This window comes from Merops nubicus, unplaced genomic scaffold (assembly GCF_000691845.1).
Source record: "Merops nubicus isolate BGI_N331 unplaced genomic scaffold, ASM69184v1 scaffold50182, whole genome shotgun sequence".
Classification (NCBI taxonomy): domain Eukaryota; kingdom Metazoa; phylum Chordata; class Aves; order Coraciiformes; family Meropidae; genus Merops; species Merops nubicus.
Genome location: NW_008593860.1, coordinates 1 through 11,072, shown reverse-complemented (window position 1 = coordinate 11,072; position 11,072 = coordinate 1). Strand labels below are relative to the sequence as shown.

At 43.1% G+C, this 11,072-nt stretch overlaps 2 protein-coding genes across 2 annotated transcripts; one reads left to right on the top strand and one right to left on the bottom strand.

Moving 5' to 3' along the window:
* Positions 1-1,904: 1,904 nt before the first annotated feature.
* Positions 1,905-8,478, top strand: FGF2 (fibroblast growth factor 2 (basic); the record flags this gene model as incomplete). Its single annotated transcript, XM_008935549.1, has 2 exons — positions 1,905-2,008; positions 8,293-8,478. Coding segments are annotated over 2 exons (290 nt in total), but the record flags the coding sequence as incomplete, so codon positions are not given.
* Positions 8,479-8,986: 508 nt separating this feature from the next.
* NUDT6 (nudix (nucleoside diphosphate linked moiety X)-type motif 6) lies at positions 8,987-10,208 on the bottom strand. Its single transcript, XM_008935548.1, has 2 exons — positions 10,141-10,208; positions 8,987-9,443 (listed from the first exon to the last, which is right to left on the bottom strand). The coding sequence occupies exons 1-2, from the start codon at positions 10,206-10,208 to the stop codon at positions 8,987-8,989; spliced, it is 525 nt and encodes a 174-aa protein (XP_008933796.1).
* Between the last annotated feature and the right edge of the window lie 864 nt (positions 10,209-11,072).

Sequence of the window (11,072 nt, the reverse complement as noted above, 5' to 3'; positions counted from 1 at the left end):
CCTTTCTGAAGGTGTCATACCCTTTTTTCGGACAGCTGGTGGACACATAACCAGTACCAGCTTCTGACACTCTGCTGGTCCCCTCTTCAGCAGCTGCAATTCTTTGGCAAAGGTCTTTGTCTTTATACATCCCAGGAAGGTGAGAAGCTGTTTCTCAGCTATTCCTCATTTTGATGCCTGTCTTGCCATGATCTTGCTTTGTGTGGTGGAAGTAGAGCTGCGTGTAAAAATCCCTCCGTAGTGGGACTGGGGCTGAAGGGACAGGATTGCACAGGAGAACAGGACTCGTCTGGGCTGGCCTCTAATGGCTCCTTTTGGAGTGAGCGGGTTGGCAGATGCCTGTTTCACTGGGAACTATGGCCACCCAGAATAGAGGAAAACCTACAGATTTTGGGAGCTCCATATTTCTTCTGTTCTGGTGCTACTGAAATGGTCATGTTTGTTTTTTAGCAGAAATCAGATTGAATCATACTGCCTGTGCAAGCTGTCTTGAGGGGACCAAGCTGCAGGGAATGGGGATGTATTTTCTGGGAGGGGGAGGAGAATGGACCACACATCAAGCTGTAAGCCATCCAGAGAGCTCATTTGAATTGCTGAGTGGGCCTTTTCCCCCCTTTTAAGTGATAGTTTATGTAACCAAAGTTAGGTTTTCAGAGGGAGATGCTCTAAAAATGTTTGGAATAGAACAGGATCCTTTGTGCAGTTTAGGACTTGTACTCTCCTTACCTTTCCTCCTCTTCTTCTCCAGCCAAATAGCAGTTCCAACAGAGTGTTTAGATTTCTTTTGAGCTACAAAAACCTAAATCATATGGAAAGTTTCTGGTGGGCTTTTCTATGGTATTTGGTGTAGTTTCTTCTGTTGTATTCTCCATCCTGTGTAGCTAATGGTTGAAAAATCTGAGCTTTGAGATAGGGTGTGACAGATACTCTGTTGAGGTTAGGCTGAAATGCAGCAACTTCCTGGTGCTGCTGTTTCAACCACTTGCTTCGTTTCTTGTTCTGAATGCAATGACAGGAGTGATCAGGGAATAAAAAAGAAGGAAAAAAGAAAGTAGCTTTTCTGGACTTAGGTGGAGGCCGCTTTTGGCTTATATTTATAGCTTATAAGGGAAAAGGGGAAAACGTGGGTTAATCTGAACTGCTGGTTGTGATTTGTAGCTGGAAAAATCAGTTCAGGCTTGGTATTAATTCATGGGCAGTACCTAAACGCAGTGTGATACGACCTTGGAGATCTTCAAACAACCATGACTGTTCTTTAAAAAACAGATTCAAATAATCCCGCTTTTCCTGTTCCTAATTGATGTAACACCATTTCTTGTGCCTTTGCTATGCTCATGTACTTTTGCAGTTATTTTTGTTTTCTTCTCACCACTTGTTGGATGTACGATGTAAAGTAATGGATATGTTCCTGTTGGGAACTGCTAGAACATTTAGTGAGTGATAGAGTCCTGAATGGTCCTAATCATAGTCCAGACTCCAGCCTCTCTGACAGCCTAGCTGTATGGAGTTGTGTGAATTCAGTGTCCAGTGCTGTTGTGTAAATAGCAAGAAATACCTCGGTAAGAAAGTTTCCATGAAAATTTTCCATTTTCTAGGAGCAGTTGACTGTGATGTCAGTGGTCTTTCAAGGAATTTTATGGGGTTTTAAATTGCTTTGTTGTGAAATGAAGACAGAAGAATAACTCGTGGTTATTGTTGCCAATTCAATCAAAGCTATTTACTTTGCAATAAGCATTTTGATGAAAACTGGGATCAGAAAGCTAGAGGGTGGAAGTTTACTGTCTTCCCTGCAAGCTGGAGCTCTGGCTTTCTTTGGTTTTAGTCGAAGCAGTAAGCTCTGCTGCCAAGAACTGAAATAATCCTGATAGCTGTGAAAACTTACTTCTGTCTTCTTTTGTTCACAGTCAAACTGCAACTTCAAGCAGAGGAGAGAGGAGTGGTGTCAATCAAAGGTGTAAGTGCGAATCGCTTTCTGGCTATGAAGGAGGATGGCAGATTGCTGGCCTTGGTAAGCAGCAGCTTTTAACATTCATCTCTGTACATGTCACATCTGTGTTGGTAGGTCCTCTCCTCGCCTCCTTATTGAGTAACCTCTCCTCCAGTGGCACTTACTCAACTTCCTTGTGTGTCGTTTATCAGGAAGAAATTAGCTGTGCACAACTTGCGTCAATTAATTGAACTATGATCTGGGAGGAGATGGGTATGTCTGTCCTCACCTAGAAACTGCAAATTTAACTGGAATGCCCATCTGAGAGAGAGAGATCAGAGTGATCATGTATAGAAAGAAATCATAAGAAAAAATGAAGAGTAAAGTGTCTCCCTTTCTTCCCACCGGGAGTAATCTTTTCCACTTTCACATAAGGTGACTGTAAAGACCCTTTTAAAGTAGGGATGAAAGCAAATTTTTTTAAATGTTGACTTTTATGTTTTGGCAGCAATGAGTATATATTGTTTTCTCATTTTCCTCTTAGTAAAGAATTGGGGGGTTGCCATTTTTGCTTCCAAATTAGAAAACTGGCAAGAAAGGCAGTTTTGAAAATGTGATGATAAAATAAAATTTAAAAAAAGTTATATAAATGAGGGTAAATTAAACTTGTCTCTAATGAGACCCGTTTTTAACTCCATGCATTTTATTGGTATCAGCTTAATGTTTAATGCTGTTTTAAAGTCAGTATGTTTAGCAGACTCTGAAAGTTAACAGGGTCTCCTAGAGCTAGATTTTAAATTTTGCTTTAAGTGCTGCAGCTACATTCATTTTGCGTATGAGACGTGGACACAGTGAAGCTCTCATCCATATGTATAACATCCAGTGCAAACTCAGGACACTTGTGAAGTACCACTGCAGGGCATCCTACTAGCATTTCACTTTGAAGTAATCCCTGGTGGTTCAGCTTCTGTGCAAGTCTGAAATTCAGGAAGAGGTGTTAATAAAATGAATTCCTACGCCCAGCCAAACTGCAGCTAATGAAATATCCATGCCAGGAGCTGCAGGAATTGCTTCTGATTCCTCTCAGGCCTGCTTCTGCTGAGTGGAATTAGTCTGAAGGCAAACAGAACCCCTGAGGAGCTCCCCAGGAGCGGGGATCCCTGGTGTGCTCCTCAGCACCGCGCGTCTCCCGCTGCAGGAAGCCCGTTTTGTTTCTGCCTGTGAATACAGTTAAAGAACCTGTTTCATGTTACAGCGTTATTTACTCGGATGTTGTGTGACAGCTCAGTTGAAGAAAATGTGAGGAGTAGTCCACTGTGCTATTCTTGAATGAAGGATAATTGGGAATTTCCTGTGGTGTTGGTGTGGTGGCGTTCAGCTTCCTCTTGAAATTGCCCTCGTTATCCAGAGCCACAGAGAATGGCCCAAACAGGGTGTTCAGCACCCTTTGTATAAACACCTGGGCATGGCTATATTTGGGGTTTCCAACCTGCTGTTGCAGGGTGGGTTTGGCTGTAAGAACACGGTTCCCTTGCAGCTGCAGGCAGCAATGTTATCTGCTTACTTCTTGTAAGACAGTGTGCTTGGAGAGAATCTGCCGTTCACTCAGAATGACTCTCTCAGGATCTGATAAAGTTGGGTCACTTTGTGCTTCTCACTTGAGCTTATAAAACAGTTCTTTTGTTTTGCTTTGTTTCTGGAAATGGGTTTTACTTGAATCCTGTTCACTGCAAACAACTTCCTACAGCTCATTGGTTTTGCTATTCATAGGTGGTAACTCTCTGTCCTTTAAGATACTGCTCTTCAGCCAGCCTAATGAATACTTCTGCAATTTTGTGATAATTTTCTGCAGCACAGGCAATGTTTTTTTCACGAGGATTTCTACACTATGAGTCCCAACAGTTTTTGGCCAGTTGTGCCTCTACTGTTTTTTCCTTATAAACACATTCATGAAACTGTTCCTAATTGCCAGTATTTCTTTTGCAGTTTGAGGAGTGTTGTGTTTCAGTGAGAGCTTTGAAAGAGCATGTGCTAGAAATCTTTGTGGTGAAGTGATCTCATCAGTGCACATGAATTAATACCTGCTGAAACTTTTGGTTATTTCTTTTAAAACATTGCAGAACTTTAACTTCTAAACACCTATTTAGTTCTCTAATCCAGTAGCCCCTCATGTACTTTCTGTCCTTTTCAACACTTTTCTTCTTTTTTATTACATTTCAAGGGTCCATTTGGATCAAATTTTTGGTGTCCTCGTTTTAGAATTGCATTAATGTCTTCAAAAATATTCCCCCAAATTATTATTGAGTCCTGGTTTTCATCTAGTTGGATGTTTTTGTAATTACATTGTTGAGAGCTGTCTTTGTGGTGTGTTCTGAGGGGCGTTTTGCAGAGTGATGTACTGTGTAGGCAGCACATGGCTGCTGACACCGGTGATGTGCGTGGTGGTGCCGCGGGGCCTGTTCCGGCCATGGAAGCTGGGTGGTGAAGCTTTGAATTCAGCAGCTCCAGTCGGTGGCTGTGGGGGAGAGGTAATCTTCACCAGCTCGGTCACTGCAGGAAACGGCTGGCTGTTAATGCAGCTCGTCACAAGGTCCACTGGGAGGATCCTGGTGAGCTACAGACAGCGGTGCAGAAATGCTCCATCATTTTTTTTAATGGAAAAATTGAAACATTTCCCTTCTGATATGGCTCGTTTTGGCTTTCCAGTTTAATTTAAATATAATAATGATATATTTTCACTTTATGGAATTAAATGTGTTTTGATTATTTCATATAATGAAGAAATTTCTCAGAATTCCCCATGAAGGGAAGAATTGCACTTTTGGCTAACTTCTATATTTTGCAAGAAATAATCTGTCATTTAAGGATACAGCTTGTTCCTTCTGCTTGTCATGCTTACGTGGCTTTGCTCTGACCCCACAGGTTTTGCGAGACTGAAGGACTTGACTTGAAGGGAAATTGTTCTGTTTTGGTATTATGGATTAACATTGTGGTACAAGAATATTTGTGAGAATAACTTTCATTTCCTGGCCCTTTTGTAGTTCGAAAAGCCTAAACATGATCATCACCTTTCCCTTCTCTTACTCCATCCACTGTGGCAGTTACAGATTAGCCTTCTGGTTTTGGTTTTGAGAGTGAACAAACTTGAGGAATTTTAATGCCTAATCTTGAGTCCAGAATGTCAAAACTAGTTAATTTGCATAATGCGGTGCTAACGCAGCTCCAGTTTGCTCTGCAAAATCAGTCAGTGGGTGGTGTTTGCAGATATGGGAGGAAGAGCTTTGTCACAGGAAGCTGCTGCCTCTTTGGGCAGTTAATGTGCCCGGGTCAATCACTGTGAGGATTTTGGTGGCTGTTGTGGTTTGGCTGCTGTAAGCAGTGGCACATAGGAGGCTGTAGCACAAGTGTGGCTGCAACCAGCACTGCTAACGTGAAGAACTCCTGGACTCAGCCTTTCATTTTGTTGCTCAGACGGCTTCTAGGATGAGGTCTTGCCTTGGCAGCAGACAAACACTATCTGGTGATTCTCCCCAGATGTCATCCCTTCCTTTACCTTTTTCATGAGAGGCTGCGGAGTTTGGGTATTTCATGATGTGCTGTGAAAGCTGGTGCTGCCAGATCGCTGCTCTGAATGCAGCCTGGTCCAGATGATATTTAAAACCCCCACTGCTGCCCAGGGCTTTTCCAGGAGCCCAGGTTCACAGCGTCGTGGCCAGCATCCCGCTCCTGCTGGGCAGCACTCTCGCTTCCAAAATGCCGCCTCTGGCAGATGTTAATGAATACATTGTTCATGAAGCCTGATCTATCATTTATCACCTGAATGTTCACTTTTATGTAAAAATATTTATATTGGCAACCTGCCACAGGAAGGTGCTGCTATCACCTAGCTTGGTGAGGAAATATGGGCTTGAGTGTCCAGAGGAAATCACGTGGCACCTTTCCAGACACCTTTATGAATAAAAAAATAAACCCAAACCCAGCTTTTTTTTTTTTATTGATGTTTTACTTTTTTTCACCCTTTTTTGATTAATTTTTATAACACACATAAATTGCCTGCAAATCTTTTTGAGGAGTTTGATCTGTTTTACTTTTTACACCTGAGAGATACGAGGAAGACTAAATAAAACCGATGCATTTCTTGGAGCTGCGGTTGCATTTACTTTGTGGATTTAGCACTTAGGAGAGGAGGTCGTGCGAATTTGCCTTTTTAGCTGAACGTGGTGTCTTGTGGCACCCAGAGGTGCCACCACCTTGGGTAGGAGGCAAAGACGAGGTGCGAGCTGGCTGCAGTGCGCTCTCTGCCAGAATTTCCAGCTTGGCAATTGTACTGAACTTGCCTTAAACTCTGCTTGAAGCTTGTGCTTGTTCGTAAATGCTCTTTATACGGTTTCTGTGCCCTCTTTAAGGCTGCTGTGATCCATTTTAGGCTCGGATCTGTGGCCTGAGATGATTAATGCATCTGTTTCCACACTGCTGGAACAAAAGGCATTAAAATACAATTTGTCCTGAGAAAGCCTATTTCAAATACAAGTCATATGAAAATTGTTTATTTGATTTCTGCTCTTTGAAATGTAAAAATATTACTGTGTTACAGAAATGAGAAATTCCATATGGATTTCCTCTTAGAAGTTATTTTCCTTAGAACCCAAAATCCGTATCTGAAAATGGTTGAAGCGGAGGAGGAGAACCTTCTATTTGCAGACCTATGTTTGGAGACAGATCACTTTATTCCAGACTGCATTTGAATGACTTAACTACTTGTAGCTACAGGAACTTGGCATGGATGAGGGGTTACTCTACTCTTGTATGTTTTTGTGAGTACTGTATGAGGTCTGGTTGTTCCAAGTTCACGTTTTAGTTCTAGTTGGATACTGTGTACAGAAATGAATATTAACAGAAGATTGTAACAAAGAGTAGCCTGCTTGTTTAGGGAATTGCTTCACATTCCTTGTCACCTCTCCAAGATTTTACACACTTTATTTTTAATGACTAGCTTTTCTCCTCCTCTGTCATTCCCCAGAAATTTTCAGAGTAAATGAGTTGATGAACTGACAGATGGTGTATAGGAAAATAAAGTGCCCCCCACCCCACGCCAGCAAGTTCCTGCAGTGTTGAACTTCTGCCATCTTGATAATTGAGAAGATAATTTCTATTGCTTGAAGCGTGGGTTCTGCAGGCAGCTTTGCCACTGTGAGAGCAGCACCAGCTGCTGACAGGGGTTCTGCTGTTGTGAACATGCCTTGGGCTGTGTCCAGTTACCACCTATGGTGATCCTCCTCCTACAGAATGACATCTTACTTGATGCTGCTTGTACATCCTCTTAGGTTTTCGATATAGAGGAACCACCATGTGGCTCTGACTGATGGGGATCAACTGCAGTGTATAAAGAAAGACAGACATAGCAATTCCCTGTGTGGGTCTCACAGCTTCCAACCAATCTCAGTGTTGGGGCCTTCTCAGCCAAGAATTGTTTTTATCCGTTTAGCAAAAGTCAGATTTTTTTTTTCCATAAACCTGGGGCTTGGATGCATGTCAGCTGAGGGAGAACGTAACTTCCTACGGCAAGGAGCTCCCCAGCTCAACTTTCCATGTTGTGTGAAGAATCACCACCGTTTTTACGTGTAGGTGTTGGAGGCATGTTAATTCCATGTAGGTGGAGTTGAAGACTTTAACTTCCAGAAGCAGAGCAGTTCCATAGGTGTACTTGTAAACAGTAACAGAGTGTGCTTACTCTCCATGTAGAAGAGACCTCTTTGCCTAGTCTGATCTTTTCTTATCATTATTTCAGAAGTTTTGGATTAAAAAAAAAAAAAATCTTGAACAGTTGCAGGCGTGCCACTGTTAATAGTGCTACAAAGACAGACTTGAGTTAGCTTTAGGAAAGTTACACCTCAAAATTGGAAAAGAGGTTAAGGCTGAAACTTGCAGCCATAATATTGATCTAATTGATTAAAAGGTTTGGAGAAGGTGAGGGAAGTGGCACCTTTGCTCTTACAGCTTGCTGTGATTTTTGGTTACAGTATAACCTAGAATGAGATGGCAAAACTGCTGAGCTTGGAAATCAGTTGGTGCCAAGGGACGGGATTCTTCATTTAATTGTTTGAATTTCAGATCAGAACACAGTGAAAACTAACTACAATCTGCTTGGCTTGTCTTGAAGACAATGAACCATAGTTAAAAACTCTTCTTCTTGTAGGTGTGTGTAATGATATTTTCCCAGTATTTTTATTCAAACATGAAATGTTTAATGTGAATTTCTTCAACTCAAACATCCTGCTCACTTACGTTCCTGATGTTAGTCCCATGGAGCTGAAGAATTGATCTGTGATGGAATATCAGTAATCCTTTTCTTTTTTCCCTTTCAGAAATGTGCAACAGAAGAATGTTTCTTTTTTGAGCGTCTGGAATCCAATAACTATAACACGTACCGATCGCGGAAGTACTCCGACTGGTACGTGGCACTGAAGAGAACTGGGCAGTACAAACCTGGGCCAAAAACTGGGCCTGGACAGAAAGCAATTCTGTTTCTCCCCATGTCTGCTAAAAGCTGATTTCCATGGCGGATTCCCAGCACATAATGCCACGCTGCGCCTAAAGTCATTGTGTTTCCTACTGCTCTCCAAAGTAGCAAAAATATAAGCAATTCTTTGCTGATATTAACTACTTTTACAGGTACCAGATTAAACCATGAATGTTTCATACTGTCTTTGTAATAGTGCTTTTGAAACCTGTTGTGCCAGTGTGTGGAGGTAAAATTACTTGGAAAATGTATTTTCAGGATCAATAGCACTCCTGTTTCCTGCTAAATCTCTATGTAGAGCTATTTTATTTACCTTGTTTGCTTTACAGAGTACAGGAAAACAAACCTGATGCACATTTACAGCAATATGTACCTTTAAAAATAATTTATATCTCTATAGCTTATTAGAGAATAGAGTAAATAATTACTTTCTAATAACTACCTAGAAAGAAGTCCATGAACAATTTCAATATGGCCTAAATAACACTACACTATTAATTATAAATTATTAATATCATGAAATGTGAAGTGTATTGGTATCACGCAATGTTTCTGTAGGACTCGGGCAGCTCCCTGTGGTACAGTTTGTAGAACAGGCCTGTGTAGACAGCGGGGAACTCCCTCGGGGTTATATCGATGTTCTGAAACCCCTCCTGGTACCCGTAGAGCAGGAGCTTGGCGACGCTGCTGGTGACGGGGGTGGCGTGCTGGGTCCGGGCCAGCTCCTGCAGGTCCATCCACTCGCAGCGCAGGCACTCCTGCCGGCAGAAGCTGATGGCGAAGGAGGAGGGCTCCAGGCGGCAGACGATGTACATGTCCGACTTCCCGAAGGCCCCGGGCTGCCCGTGCTGCTGCCTGATGCTTAGGATGGACTTGAACTCGGACCTGATGCCAGTCTCTTCAAACACCTCTCGAACTGCTGTGTCTCCTAGGTGAACAGAGCAGCCCTTGCGGTACAGACCAGCATCGCCTGACACTGCAGCGCTCCTTGAGCTGCTAGAGCGTGGGAAATCTCTGACTCAAGGCATTCCCTGTTCTGCATCAGCACCTTTTCGGAATGTAAGCCTGGTTGTTTCCACACAAGGATAAGCTAATTTTTTGGACCCCGAACAAAACACTTGTTTTGTTGAATCCAATTAAGCAATCCATAGATTTGGCTACGTGCCTTTCTGGTGTATAGCCTACAAAATGGGGAAAGTAAGAAACTTTCGCTAATACTGTTGAGGGTGGGGTTTTGAAGTGGACATTCTGTTGGTTTCTGGCTCCTGACCTCTCAATCCAAGGTGACACTGTGCCCTCTTCTCAGTCCTTCTGGTCTTAGCCCTTGTCTCTCTCTAGTTTCAGATCCAGACCCTGTGCAGCTGAACGCCTGTGGCATGGCAAATTCTGTTTCATTGCACTTTGCCACAGGGAGTCACAAAATGGGTAAAACTAGTGTTCAAAGGAAGGTGAAGGTTTGCACTAAGTCCTTTTCAAGATGTATCTTAAGTGGCTGTGACATTTCAAACAGGCCATCACAGCAGCAGAGTGCGGTGCCGTGTCCTCACAGACAAGGGATTGAGTACGTCAGCCAGAGCCACGTGTTCACCTTCCTTGGTTAGGAGCCCTAACTTGACGGGACTGGAGGGTTTGATATTCCCCTGATTTCCCCAAAGCCTGCGGCTTTGCTCTAGTCAAGTCAAATCTGACTTGCCTGACATAGCTACTGGTAGGTAAAATAGTGGCTTTTTCCAGATCTGGGGGAGCTCCCCGCTGGGGCATGGTTCGAGCAGTAAACGCGCGTTGCCTCGGGCAGCGTTCCCTGCTCCACCAGCTCACTTCAGCAGGCCGTGAGTGTCCTGGCTTACTGCTGAAAGCACAGTGCCTTTTAAAAGACCTTGCAGAGATTCACCTTCCGATGGAAGCTTGCGTCGCGACGCGTCAGAGCTGAACAAAAGGGACATTTTAGGGGTAGCTTCAGATATTGGAAATAATTTGGAGATGCAGTGACTAGCATTGTATAAACAAAATGCTTTATCCAGCAGAGGCCAAACAGCTGTACGCTGAGGGCCCTGACTGCACACCTCCTGCTTCAGCTCAGCTTCCACCTTGTACAGCTTACACCAAGGATATGGAGGCTGTCATGGGACTGGAGACCCACGTGGAGCCTGCAGAACATTCATGTTTGTGACTTTATTACAGTATTAATTAGTTAAAAAACTGCTGCATATGGGGAGAGCTCCTCGTTTACCATTACTGACCCTTGGAGAGACTGCCTAATGGCTCAATGGTTGGACTTTATGATCTTGGAGGTCCCTTCCAACCTAAAGGATTCTATGATTCTATGCATTTTATGCTGCCCAGAGAGGCCTCTGCAGTGCTCTGGTTCGAAGTGGTGGCTGTGAAGCAAACTCCCTGTGGCAAGTGGTTTTGTTGTTTGGCAGATTTTTTCGAAGGGGAGGAGGGGGTCATATTGCATAAAAGCAGTCACAGAAAGGAAACAAACAGCTGAGATGATGAGGAATGCTGAGGCAGGCTATGGCTAAGAAAAATTAAATAATTAGGATTTAATTTAAGTTTTGAGTTGCGCTTTTAGCTAAAGTGCCTTTTTCCCTTTCCCTTTTATTTATATGTGTGTGTATATAT